At 53.0% G+C, this 13181-nt stretch overlaps 4 protein-coding genes across 4 annotated transcripts; 2 read left to right on the top strand and 2 right to left on the bottom strand.

Moving 5' to 3' along the window:
- Nucleotides 1-876: 876 nt before the first annotated feature.
- On the bottom strand, nucleotides 877-3204 carry DCS_02028 (uncharacterized protein; the record flags this gene model as incomplete). The annotated part of the gene is made up of 1 exon (XM_040799358.1): nucleotides 877-3204. The coding sequence occupies one exon, from the start codon at nucleotides 3202-3204 to the stop codon at nucleotides 877-879; it is 2328 nt and encodes a 775-aa protein (XP_040660241.1).
- Nucleotides 3205-8098: 4894 nt separating this feature from the next.
- DCS_02029 (uncharacterized protein) lies at nucleotides 8099-8620 on the top strand (the record flags this gene model as incomplete). Its single annotated transcript, XM_040799359.1, has 1 exon — nucleotides 8099-8620. The coding sequence occupies one exon, from the start codon at nucleotides 8099-8101 to the stop codon at nucleotides 8618-8620; it is 522 nt and encodes a 173-aa protein (XP_040660242.1).
- Nucleotides 8621-10768: 2148 nt separating this feature from the next.
- On the top strand, nucleotides 10769-11476 carry DCS_02030 (uncharacterized protein; the record flags this gene model as incomplete). Its single annotated transcript, XM_040799360.1, has 1 exon — nucleotides 10769-11476. The coding sequence occupies one exon, from the start codon at nucleotides 10769-10771 to the stop codon at nucleotides 11474-11476; it is 708 nt and encodes a 235-aa protein (XP_040660243.1).
- Nucleotides 11477-11769: 293 nt separating this feature from the next.
- On the bottom strand, nucleotides 11770-12669 carry DCS_02031 (uncharacterized protein; the record flags this gene model as incomplete). The annotated part of the gene is made up of 2 exons (XM_040799361.1): nucleotides 11770-12519; nucleotides 12589-12669. 2 exons carry the CDS (start codon nucleotides 12667-12669, stop codon nucleotides 11770-11772), a joined length of 831 nt encoding a protein of 276 aa, XP_040660244.1.
- Between the last annotated feature and the right edge of the window lie 512 nt (nucleotides 12670-13181).

The raw sequence follows: 13181 nt of genomic DNA on the forward strand, positions 1-13181 counted from the left end.
ATTACTTTTGTCGGATGTTGTCAACTCGAGTTTATTTCGCAGCTAAACCGAGGTCAAGCAAGCAAGGAGACCCGAGTAGCGTTACCTCGTCAACATCGTTGCCGCTCGTTGCGTTCCAGGCCTCTCGATGGACATGCCCAATGTCGCTGCAGCTATTTACGCTCAGCATGTACGTTGTGAACAAGATGGCGGACTCTACTGAATTCACGGCCTGCATCTGGCTAGACGCTCCAACGAGCGCCTCCATCACTGATACTCCGGTTATACGACATGCTTCACCCTTGGCTGCGTCTGGCTGATCGATCAGCCGTGCCGGTCGCTATTGCTGTTGGAGGATTCGGAGTTGATTTTTTGGAAGCTTCCGCCGAGAGATTGCGCCGGCATTTCCCTACTCTCGACGAGCTGGAAAATGATGAATTGTAGTGAGCCGACTGACATACTCGTGGAAAATCTAGTCACGATGCCATACTCGACATGAACCAGCCAAGGTAATGCTTCTCCGATCCCGATCAGGGCTGGACAATTGCTTCCTTTCTCTCCAGGGTATTTTGCTGACTCGACACCCGCACCGGCTGCCGTGAGTGCTTGGTCGAGTAGCCCAAGGCCCTTCAATGGTATTGCAGAACTTGATCAATTCGGCAAGGACTTGGAGGTCGCTCATGGAGAAAAGACGTCCTGGGACCGGCCCTCGCTCGGTGGAAGGGCGTATTTTTGCTCGACAAGAGCAAAGCTGGCCACCAGTCTAGAATGGCCAAGGTCAGACCGGTCTCCTTATTCAATACCGGTCGCATGGCGAGGGCGACATGCAAGTTGAAGCAGGTCCTCGTTGCGAGGAAGCAAAAGAAATGGTTCGCCGAGCGCCCAATCAGTTCCCCTTCAGGCAAAAAAGATAGTCATCAGAACCAGAGCGATGGCTGCAACGGCGTACCCGCTCAATCCAATAGTCCTCGACGCAGCGGCCACAACCTCGGGGCCCGATAGTTCCACGAGCCCTGATGCTAGCGGCCTCGCATACGATGCCGTCTTATCGACTTTTGTCGTCTCCGGCGCCTTGCTGGGCGTGCAGGTCGGGCATGCCCTGTTGCTCGTGCCCTTCTCGTGCGGCTGTCGGCCCTGACCCCAAGGTTGCGTCGGCGTCTCCCAGGCACACTCGATGCAGCCGGCCGGCTTCTGTAGAGTGACGGTGGTGGTAGCTACCAATACATTGGCACCTGGAGATTCGATGCGGAATTCTTGGCCACATGTTGTCACGACCGTCGGGGCCACCGGACACGTTACGGTCAAGGTCGTCACGATAATGGTTGTTATTGTAATTTTGGCCCCCGATTCGCTCACGCTGCAGCTTGTAGTCGCATTGTTGGCCGCCGCAGTAGATATCTCCTTACTTGACCACGTCGTGCTAGGGGCGGAGCTGGTAGCCCTGGGAGTTGTGGTATCTGTCGGGGTACTGGCGCTGCTGGCAGTACTGGTAGCTACATCCATTGAGGATATCGCGGACGTCGAGATGCTGCGAAGAGTGCTAGTTGTCGCATAGTTTGTGCTTGTTACTATGCCATCTCCCGTCCCTGTATCTATCGTAGTATGACTCGTCGTACCCTGCTCTGTTTCCGTGCTCGTTGTCGTATGTACTGGGTCCGTGCTTGCCATGGTGATCTCTGTCGTCTCTGTGCCCGCAGCTGTCGTTGTAGGTGTTGTGTCTGTACGGGTACTAACAGTGGTTCTGGTACGAGAGCCTCCCGAATCTGTATCGGTAGTGACGGTGACCGTTGTGCCCGTCGCCGTCGTGGTTGGAGAAATCGTGTTCGTATCTGTCGTAGTCACAGAGTCCGCAGATGTAGTGCCGGATGCTGTAGTAGCTGTAGTAGCCGTCGTGTCCGTTGCCATGGTCCCTGTCGTAGCCGTCGCGTCCGTCGCCATGGTAGCTGTAGTGGCCGTGGTGACCGTCGCCATGGTGTCCGTAGTAGACGTACCCGATGTCGTGATGGCGGCAGCAGTGCTGTCTGTACCTGCCGTGTCCGTTGATGTGGTATCCGAGACAGTAGTTTCCGCCGTTGTAGTTCCTACAGCCGTGGTAGCAGTAGCCGTAGAATCCGTGGCCAGAGTGGTAGAAGTGGCCGTGGCAGTTGAAACAGTCGTCTCCGCGGTTGTGACCTCTGCAGCTGTAGTGCTTGTAGTGTCCGTAGCGGTAGTATCCATGGCCGTAGTAGACGCAGCCATGGTGGTCGTAGGGTCCGTAGCCGTGGTAGTGGCGGCATCACTAGTCGTCGTGTCTGTAGCTGCAGTAGTCGTGGATTCCGTAGCCATGGTAGTGGTGGCACCACTAGTTATCGTGTCTGTAGCCGTGCTCGTGGTGGCATCACTGGTTGTCGTATCTGTAGCTGTAGTAGCGGTAGTAACTAGAACGGTAGTGTCTATAGTCGCTGTCGCTGTCGTACTTATCGGCGTGTTCATTGTTGTTGATGGTGGAGGGGGTAGCGGATCGCAGCGATATACAACGCTCGAGTTAAGTGATACAGTACCGTACGCCGAGTAAAGCCCGCCGCGGTTGATGCCATTAAATCCCACGGTGATGGATTCTGTAACCAATATATTGCCCTTTACATCGACAGACATACCCAAGATGGCCGCATCTCCAACGTACCAAAACACGTTGCAGGACGCACCTCCATTCGTCAAGATGACCGAAGAAAAGTCCGACGGGCGGAACTGGCCGCTGATTCGAAAGACCCAAGTGCTGTTGGGATTGCTTTGCCCATCCAGTGTCAGGACACCGTTGGTAACGGAGTGTCCTCCCCTGAAATACACCCCTGGCCCGAGTGTCAGGCCACCCAACTCCTGTCCAGCTAGGATGGTATATGGGATAAGGCCACTGGAATCGAGAATTGTCTGTATCAAACTAACCTTTGCAGACAACGACTCCAGATTGACCACGGTATAAAATCCGTCGGCAATGCTAGGAGGAAACCCGACTATATTCGTACCGGGAAACACTCCAACATTTCCGTAGACTGTCGACACGCCAGTACTGTTGACTCCGTTTCTCCGAATGCTGAAAAGAAGGGTAGAGTTCCCAGGTTGACTTGTGCGTCGATAATGATGGGAAACGTCAACAAGGTGGCGACAATAAACCGAAACAAGCCCATGCTTGGGAAGAGACTGATCATCGAGAGTTGGTGGTACATGGCCGAGATGTAGCAAGGGCATCTCGAGCCTTAAAACTCGGATGGATGATGGGTTCAACATACACCCCTCCTAGACTACCTCTGGTTCTCAGGACAGGATATCATTGCGCTGGTATGCTGAGACCCGCCCCACCTGGACAGGATGGGTTGGAGACGATGGGCACGAAAAGAAACATGTGCAATCTATTTCCAGCCCGTCGCTCGAAGCCATTGTGATTCCTGACTCTACCGAAACCTAACGATAAGCATGGTACGTTTGTCGAAAACACATGAAAGCACAGCCAACTGGCAGACAGGTCGTGCGCTTCGACAAATATGCCGACACACTCGTGAGGCGAGTTGGTAGAGGCGGAATCCGAAGCCAAGGATGGTTGTGAAGTTCGGTTTGTGGTAGCGTAGTACCTGTAAGCAAGGTTAAACCTGTCATTGTCAGGAGCATTCCCCTGGTCAGGCTTGGAGAGGCATTATTGAGTTAGAGCCGACGACTGGGAATGACCATGATGTAGTTGAGTCGGGCACTAGTAGGAGCCGGCAGGTACCCATCTGCTCGGTATGCGTATGCATTGGCGGCAATTATAACCACTTCAGGGAGCTTATCATCATTCGTAGTGGCGAGGTGGACATTCCTCCCGTCGGCGCCTTGCCAAGATCCGGGCGACGAGGTGTGCCATAACCCTAGGCGCCGTGATTACACCATGCATTCATTTCCCCGTAGCAGTTGGACTCCGACACTCCGTCGTACTGCTGGGTACATCGTCGACTATCCGTCACTGCATTATACTGACAGGTATCTGCAGAGATAAGTGAAAGGGGTGTCACCGGGTTCGCCCGAGATGTAGATCACGGGAAAGCAGGTACCCGTGATGTTTCCCGATACTGTAGGGGGGAACTGGCTGGTCTCATCCACCTTCCCCCTGCCAAGAGACACGAACCCTGCTCAGGTCCATTGAGTAGACGCTACTGTCGCTGACGCGACACATCGTGAGCATCTGGCTCCTTTATCGTTGTTTCTCGCCGACCTGACACTGTTATTATGAGCCTAGGGTTTGTTCATCATTGCCCCCTCCTGAACTTGACCTCGCGACAGAAGAAGTGAAAGCGTGTTCGTTCACAATGTACGCGCACACTTGCTCGTACTCACTCGTGTTACTTTGAAGGCCTCCATTAGAATGTGACCTTGAAAGTATTTTTTTTCAGCGAGTTGTGCCTCCAGGAAGCCGCACTTGCTTGCATTGGGACCACAGATAAGATTTTTGTGTCCATTGCGTCTTGTCCACTGCGTCGAAAATGTCCGATGGGCTGTGCACTCTCTGGGAAATGCAGGGTATTTAGATACTTGGGGGACGCCCAATACCTGGTTTGGGTACGCCAAGGCTAATCATCTCCGGTGCATGCCAATGCACATGGCCCATATCTAGACACGAACCAGAAGCGCCCAATGTTCCACGAGCCATGCATCCGAGCAAAGGGTCGAGGGTTGCCGCAGCTGCCTTTCTTCCACCCCCTCTGGCCAGCGAAGGAAGGAACTTGTCTGGTTGGGACCTGGCACACCGGATGAGAATTGGGGCATATTATCATCGTGATGATAATTCTTGTTTGACCTCGGAAACCGGCATTGAACAAGCGGAAGCTCAAGGTGTAACGACTGAAGCCAGCGACGAGCCGGGCGTCAAGGGAGTGACAAGAGTTGTGGCCTGTTGTCACTTCACTACCAGTGCAGATTTGCACTTCGGCTGCAGTGACCGCCATGCAACCGGCTCTGGAATGAACAAGTCCGGTTTGCCGATCCGCCGTCGGCCAAAGCAAGCGTCGAAGATGTCGAGAAACAAGGTCGAGTCCGATGAAACGTTTGACGACTTCCGACGAGGCTTTCAAGTCCAAGTTCCGAGAAGCGGCGATCCAACCATCAGAGGTCGAAGCTAGCAAAAGGTCCAATGAGCAGCCGCCCTCCTCGACACGGCCGTTACAAGGAGCGTCATTGCCAGCGCCATCGATGATGTCGATGCACTGAAGTAAGCGAGGAAGGGACCCAAGCGAGGAAGGGACCCAAGCGAGGAAGGGACCCAAGCGAGGAAGGGACCCAAGTGAGGTCGGTGTAAAAGCCAGTCCGGTGGATGTGGCCCTCGACGCTGCTCATGCACCAAGGCACTAACCTACCGATTCCCACTTCAGCGAACAAGACCATTGCAGCGGGCACTGTTAGTATTCTTCCAAGTCCAAGGTCCCATGCATCAGAACCACGTGGACGATGGAGGATATCGCAGAATATACTCTTTCCACGACGATCGATGGAGGATTGGTTGGTAAGGAAGCGGCGTAGCGTAGATTGATGGAAACGAAAGCTGTGTGACGGAATCGGTCCTTGGATGCTATACATTATGCGTAAGAGTTCATTATCATTCTGACCAGGTTCAGCCAGTCATACCTATTCCATTGCAATTGACCATTGCCTTTACAAGGTGGCCACGAAACGGTTGTGCGTTTGCAAGTATGAAAATGGGAGCTTCTTGCAAGAACCTGTACGGCAGGTGTGGCAGGTGTGGTATTACATGACGCACACTATACAGATATATGACGCACACTGTACGGAGTACAGAGACATGACATCTACTGTACACATGCAAACCACCCACCTTACATACGCACGTCACCCACTGTGCCCCTGCACGTGGCCCACAGTCAGTGCGTAGTACTCTTACAGCACATTCATTTCACCCACTGCCCTGAGCACACTTAATTAAGTACATGTCACACACTGTACGAACAACACCTACATTTCACCCATCTTGCCTGTTCACTGACAACTACAGTAGGTGTATTGTATTTCCATTTGTTCAATGGGCAATGATTTGCTGGTTTGACCCTTCTTGCTGCATGGAGTCAGGCCGATGAGAGAATACTTGCAGTAAACGTGTACTTGTACGGAGGACGGAGCACACTTAATACTCGTAAATAATTAGAGTACTGTACAGTAATTCTTGTACGTAATTCAGCAAGGGCGAAAGTCCTGCGTACAAGTATTTCCAAATACCAGTAGTTACAGTTACAAGGAAAATGAGTCTGTAAATAGGCATGTTTTGCAATTGCAACTATTACTGTACTAAGACAAATACACCGGATCGTCCAGCTCGCAGCGCTCGGGAAGGCTCGGCGGACGGCGAGGACGAGGGAGTCCTGTGTGATCCACTCGATCCTGCTGAACTGGTGGGTGAGGCCGTCGGCAGAGCCTTTGCCGTGCCGGGGCAGCGGGAAGATGCAGGTCGGGCTCCTCCGAAGCATGGGACGTGCTTGACACTGTCGCCTACCGAGGACACAATGGTCACGGCCCTCGCTCTGCGGCTAATGGCGACAGCCTCCCTCGCGGTCAAGACATCATCAGAGGTCGATAAAGGTTGGCAAGGGCTGCTCGTAATCGTAGTGGTCAGTACCGAGAAGGAGGGGGGGGGGGGGGGGGCTGAAAGAATGGACCGTTCTCCCCTCGGACAATTCTCTCCTCAGCCTCAACCTCGACCGTCCCCTGTGAGCACAAATGATCCCGAATCCATTTGGTCGACGCAAGACCATGCACTCTTTGGATGTCGGCGCCATGGCGAGCGTCTCATTCTTGCGTGAGGGATTCCAGCCGAAGCCAAAGGTCAAGATGTCCGACGGCGTGGCGGAAGGGATGCCACGTGCCGGCCATCGTGTGCGGGCTCTCGAAGATGGCGTAGGTCGTGCCCGCGGGCGCCTGCGTTTGGACGCGATGGGCGGCATCGAAAGACTGAAATGCCTGCACCGACAATGATGAGGTCAAGGTTTCGCCTGACCTTGGACGCTGGATTCATCCTTGGTTGGTGCATATATTGGAATCCACGGTACGGTGTCGGGTTGGTTGTGTGCACGGCGCACAGTGCCGCAGTGGCAGAGCATTTACAGCGGCATTTGCTGCGGCGTGCAGCAATTGCGGCGGTGACCATGCCACGGTGCCGAACAATCACAGCGGTGAGTTGACACGGTGTACCGGCACCTGCACTGCAACTAGGGTACGTGCCTATGTACTAGGTAGGTCAGTACGGCTCCTCCTGTAGTTGATGGCTGCAGTGCCTACAGTGCGCTGTAGGCCGTCGCACAGGTCTAAGTACAGTGCATGTGCAAGTAGTCCGCCATACAGTGCTACTATTAGTTAATATTAATACTGTACAACTACATGCACAAGTCCTTGTACGTGGAGGTTCTTAGGCCCTCCTACTTTTCGCACAAATGCTTCCAGTCGAATATCGTCACCGTCACGAACCCATGGAAGCACATTCTATCCGGCATTCTTCAGAGTAGCTGCCCTCCGTCTCGAACAGCATCTCGTTAAGCAGAAGACAAAACACTGGTACAAAGATGTCTCGTTCCGGCACATCGTTTCCCATTTTGCACCTCAACGTCAGCTCTTGCGAGTGCAGCATGGGCCTGTTGCTTCCGCACTTACTGCCAATACATTCACCTAGAGGGCCTCGATGATAGTAGCAGGGATGGTCCTATATCATTGCCACGAGTAAGGTATGCGTGTGCACATTCGCGTCACCCAATCGATTGTGGTGTTGTTACGGGCAACTATCATGGCCAGAGTCATAACGTGCTAAATTTAGTGCAACTCGCAGGAGTCTTCTCACGATAGAGTTGCTCGCCCACGTCACAATGGCCAAATCTGGTCCACTCGTCCGCCGAGTGCCGTACCGCGGATTTCCAGATGCCGAAGCAACATGACTCTCGACCGACACAAGGTCCTCCGAATGACTCAATCTCCACCAAGAATATATCATCGCGAGGAAAACTACTTAAAACACTCGAATGGACACTCGAATGAACGGCATCTTCCTTGTTTTCTAGCAACAGTCTTTACTCGACAACTATCCCAAACCCACCGGCTGCATTCATCATCCTCCACAATGAAGTTCATCAAGGCCATTTCACTTGCTACTTTCGCCTTCGCCGGCATTGGCGAATGCCAACCCAGCCAAACCTCTTGGCCGTGCCTGGCCGCTGTCAAGGCCATGGCATCGACCCTCCGCGGCGAAGCTACAGATTTCAACAAGGAGACTTTCCCCAATAGCGCAAATGAGCTCGCCGGGTCCGTCGCGACGTGCGGCGAAATACTCGGCAGATCGGCCGAGCTTTCGGAAGAGGACATTGGTGCCTTTGAGGACCAGATGGTCGGAATCAAGCGAGAAATCGTTTCCCTTCAGGATCCATTGAAGGGTAGCAAAGGGAGCGTCGAGACGGCCGGTGCTTGCGCAATCGTCAACAAGTCGCTCTACGGCATTCTTGACGCATTCTTCCGCGTCATACCTGTCATCGACACCAAGATTGGCTCGAGCGCCGTCGTCACGACCGAGGAAATTCTGAAGCTCTTGTCCGACTCCGATTCCGAGTTTGATGAGGCATACTGCAAAAATGCCGGCACTCAATAAACGGCCGCCGACGAGGCATTCGCCTACGGAACATGCACATGCCAACCTCGGCCAGAGACCATCTCTAGGTCGGGTTCCAGGACGCCGAAAGGGGGGTTGGCCGATGATCAGTGCAGCGATGGCTTGCCAAGTGTACGCCGCGTGGACAGTAACCAGAGAGACTTTGCATAGTATACACTCATTCAAATAGTGTGGTGTTCTGCTGCTACGACTCAAAGGGGACCATCCTGAATGCGTTTGTTTGTGATTATGGTATTTGGCGATTACCTGGACAGAAAGTGTCGCCCTGGTGACTAGCATCGAGCTGCTTCGGACGGTTTGCCTCGGAGTCGTTGCAAAGTCCACATCATCCTTCGCCGCTGCGCTACGAGCTTGGATCGCCGACGAAGACAAAGTTGACATGAAAGTGCAGCACAAACACGGGAAATTCACGACTCAAAATTGATTCCCGCAAGCGGCTTTGAGCCCTCCAACGGTAACCGCGTCTACGATATCCATACGACCAATACTATACACTGTGCGCATCGCCACCAGTCTACCTGCGTATGGTGCTGGCTGCAGCGATGAGCATCAATCGGGTTACAGTGACAGTTTCCCCGGGACGAGTGGGAATCTATCCGGTTCGTGTCCGGCATCTATGCTAAAGACAACTGCAAGCGGTGGAGATTTCCGTCTTACTGCATCGCAACGAAGTCGAGGCTTGTTGATGTCATCACAGCACCAGCACCACGGCAACCACTCGCTCATCGATGCACTTTGCTATTCGAAAAGGCGAATGACATTGCGGAGTGCGTTCCCTGTCGGTAGACGTGACAATGACGCAAAGTGTCCCGGAAGAAACTATGAGCTGCCCGAATGAATATAATTCACGTCGCGAATGAAACGCACATGTGATCAGGATCGTGAGAGACTGCGCACACCTCGATATTCCAATGCGTTTGCTCCACGAATCCTAGATGGAGCCGAAAACTTCCAACTTCAACTGTGACGAGGGCGATGGAAAGAATCTGTCAAGGCAAGTGAATACGCGGCTCAGTAAAACCGAAGGCGCCGCGGAAGAGGAACCGATCCTGGAAAGGTCACCTTGATGTACCGGATCCGTTCACATGTGATGTCTTCCAAGACGATCATTGCGATTGCCGAGGTCCCATACTCATGCACCGTAGCCTCGGATGAAAAATTCTGGAAAATTAATTGCAATACACCAGGTCTACCATGTGGCTTATGCAAACTGCCAAGTTCAAGGAGGCCTTTCGACTGTCCAGCACTGATGCATTGCCTCTCCGTCTGCATGTTTGCATTTTGTCAGCATGGAGGACGCCGAACAAGGAGTTGCTTCGTACCACGGCCTTGTATCCTTACCTCCGGTGCTTGGCAGACTACCAGTCCATTGTCCAGGATCATGGCCGTCTTGCCAGTAGTCTCACAGAAATAGCATCGGTTAGGTTGAGGATCCTGCACAACTGGAATCAAGCGCCAAGGGGATGGAGATGGAGCCAGGGATCAGATAATCGCGGGCCGGCACCTGAAGGTAGCAACTGACAGATTGTCAGCTTGGCTGCTGAGGTGGAGAGCCGTGGAAGAGTTCATGTGGGCACGCTCCAGTGCCCGAATTGGATCCTTGCGCCGAGGTATATGTGGGCTACAGAGCTGGAACGTTATGACGTCCCTTAAATAGCCACGCCGGCCAGCAATGGATGAGAACCCTTAGCCTTCGGGGCACGCGGAATATTCCTCCCGGCTTCGAGGTTCCCCTATCGGAGCAGCCTAGGATGGGGCCGTCGCTAATTTTGACGTCTACCGACAGGGAACGCACTCTTCCTGTACGACGACTTGGAGTAAGATTACCCCGTGTCCCAAAATCTGACCCCTTGGGATGAACGATTGGTGAAGAGTACCGTTATTACGATTCACAACCCCTACTCAGCTGTCGGACGCACTTCTCGCGAGGACATTACAACCTTGACTCGACAGCGGTTCGCGTTAATTTCGCAAACGGCGCCATAGAGTTGCTGATATTCGGTACGCTTGCTTAAAAGACACAATCCGCGTCGTAGGATTGGCTCCCTCGGTTTCTCGAACCACTTGGGTCGGACCAAGACCAATTCCCAAGGGGCAGCCCCTGCGTATGGAACCATCGCTTCCACGATGGCGACCTTTCACCCGTTTCCGCACCTCTTTCCCGAGCTTCGCGCCCATATCTGGAGACTGACAGCAGATCCACGTCTCGTCAGCATCCGCGTGCGTAAGACGGCCACGAGTGACCTTGCCGCCAAGCGATACCAATACGCTTCGCCGACACCACCACCTGCCGTCATGCACGTCTGCCAAGAGTCCCGCAAGCTCGCTCTCTACCAGGAGGCCTTCGTCGCCGGTGGATCCAACGTTCCACGCTCGTACATATGGGTCAACTTTGAGGAAGACATGATCTGTCTGGAAGACGACAGCGTGGAGTGGCTTTCACCCCACGATACAGACATTCGACGACTCAGGTTCACGGTGCCACGAGGAGACCTTGGTGCCACGTTCTACGAGTATTTCGCTCACCGCAGCCATGAAATGTTGGAGAGGTTCACGGCCTTGAGGGCACTGCACCTGGCCATCGGCGAGAACATTTTGCTCTGGGGATCAACGGTCTGCGGCCCAGGATATGGAGCGTGTCCTAGAGAAAATGTACGATTTGAAGACCTCAAGACCGGCCTTTTGTTAACTGGGCCGCAATTGGAGATGACGTACAGCTGGTCTGAGCTTGATGGGGGACGCGTACAGGATATGGAGGATTTTGACGACGAGTTGCAGTTTATGCTTGACAACGACACTGGATTGGACCTTTCCACATACGCGAAGATGGATTAGAGAAGCAGAAGCCGAGATGCATGCATACATGTTATGTATTTACGTATATAATATATTATATGTTTAAGTATACAATACGTTCACATACATCATGCATGTAAGCACCTCTGACATGCCAACAATATATGATACGTCTACATAAAGTATATGTATGATGAGCAGAGCTGAGCGTCTCTTGATACTAGCATCTGTTCACATATATCATACATGTATGCACCTCTGACATGCCAACAATATATGATACGTCTACATCAAGTATATGTATGATGAGCAGAGCCGGGCGTATCTTAATACTAGCATCCGTTCACCTTCTTCTCAACGCTGGAAAACGCTTCTATGGTGACCCTGTGATCGTGGGACTTGGCGTTGGCGTAGAATTCTTCCTTCATGTTGCTCGTCAGCAGCAAAACCTCCTGAGGACTGTGCGCTCCGCCATCCAAGGCGCCCGCTATGGTCTTTTCCCAATCAACAGTCTCCCACTTCTTGTCCACTTCACTCGGGTTGTATCCCGGAGGAATGGATTCCCTCACCACCTCGATATTCTGAGGCTTCAGATTCTTTTCGGCCGCGTCGATGAGCCATCGGCCGTGGTCGCCGACTCTGGCCTTGACTATCAGCGACGTCGTCTCGGCGAAGCGGTCGAACAGGTGCGCGTTTTCTTTGGTCATTTTATCGACCTTGGCCTTGACCACGAGGTCTCCGATCCGTTTTATGCAGGTCGTGTAGTCGCTTGTGCCATATTTCAACACCTTGAACGGTTGGTAGTCGGGCACACTATTCTGGGGCGAGTTTTTAAAGTGCGTGTACACGTTCTTCGCGGTCTCTTGGGGGTCAGGATCCGTAGCCTTTGGGTCCGTCAGTTCCAAAACGTTCCCCTTCTCGTCCGCAACAAGCCTTTCCTTTCTGCCTACGCCGCCGATCGAGTTTAGGAATTCGCTAAACGTGCATCGATTCTTCTTGGGCGTGCCTTCAAACTCTCTCCATTTATCTCTCCCAGCAGGTTGGTCCATGCATACTCTTTTTATGTGATCCCAGCTTCGGCACTTGAATCCCAAGGTTCGAGCGTGTTCGTCGTTGAGGCCGTCGATTTGGTAGGCGTAGTACAGCCATACACGCTCCAGCGCGCCGGCATAACCGCCGGCCAAGACCTTGGTGACAAGGAGGAGGAGTCCTCCTACAATTTTGAAATGCATGATGGAATATATGGCTTTTGGCCTCGGATGTTGAAAGGGATTGCGGAGAACTTGTCAGTTGGAAACGGAAAATGCATTGGCAACCGATATCATCTACGGAACAAGAGGAAGCATTACGGTAATAAATCTCCCTCACATGCCACGACAACGAGAAAGTACAAGACTTCCCAAGATAGAATGCACTTTTTAAACCGATGTTGACCACATTGGTACGCATAACACCTGCACCACGGCGACAGGGGTCAGAGGTCAGCAGCCTCCGGCGAAGGATCAGGCAAATGCCGTAAGCGGGCACAGTCATATCCGCTCGCACTCCGTGATTGAGCTGACGGGCACGGATGAAGAAACCTTGGATGTGACGCTGACCGGCGGCCCCTTGACTCCTTTTAAAACTGCTCCGTCGGTAGGGACCCGAAATCTAATTATAGACCGAATTCCCGAACGACGGCAGTTCGGAGCTGCTCCGGAGTGGAAGTGCTTCCATGTACTTACTCTATAGTAAGCCGACAAAA

This window comes from Drechmeria coniospora, chromosome 01, assembly GCF_001625195.1.
Source record: "Drechmeria coniospora strain ARSEF 6962 chromosome 01, whole genome shotgun sequence".
NCBI classification, from domain to species: Eukaryota; Fungi; Ascomycota; class Sordariomycetes; order Hypocreales; family Ophiocordycipitaceae; genus Drechmeria; species Drechmeria coniospora.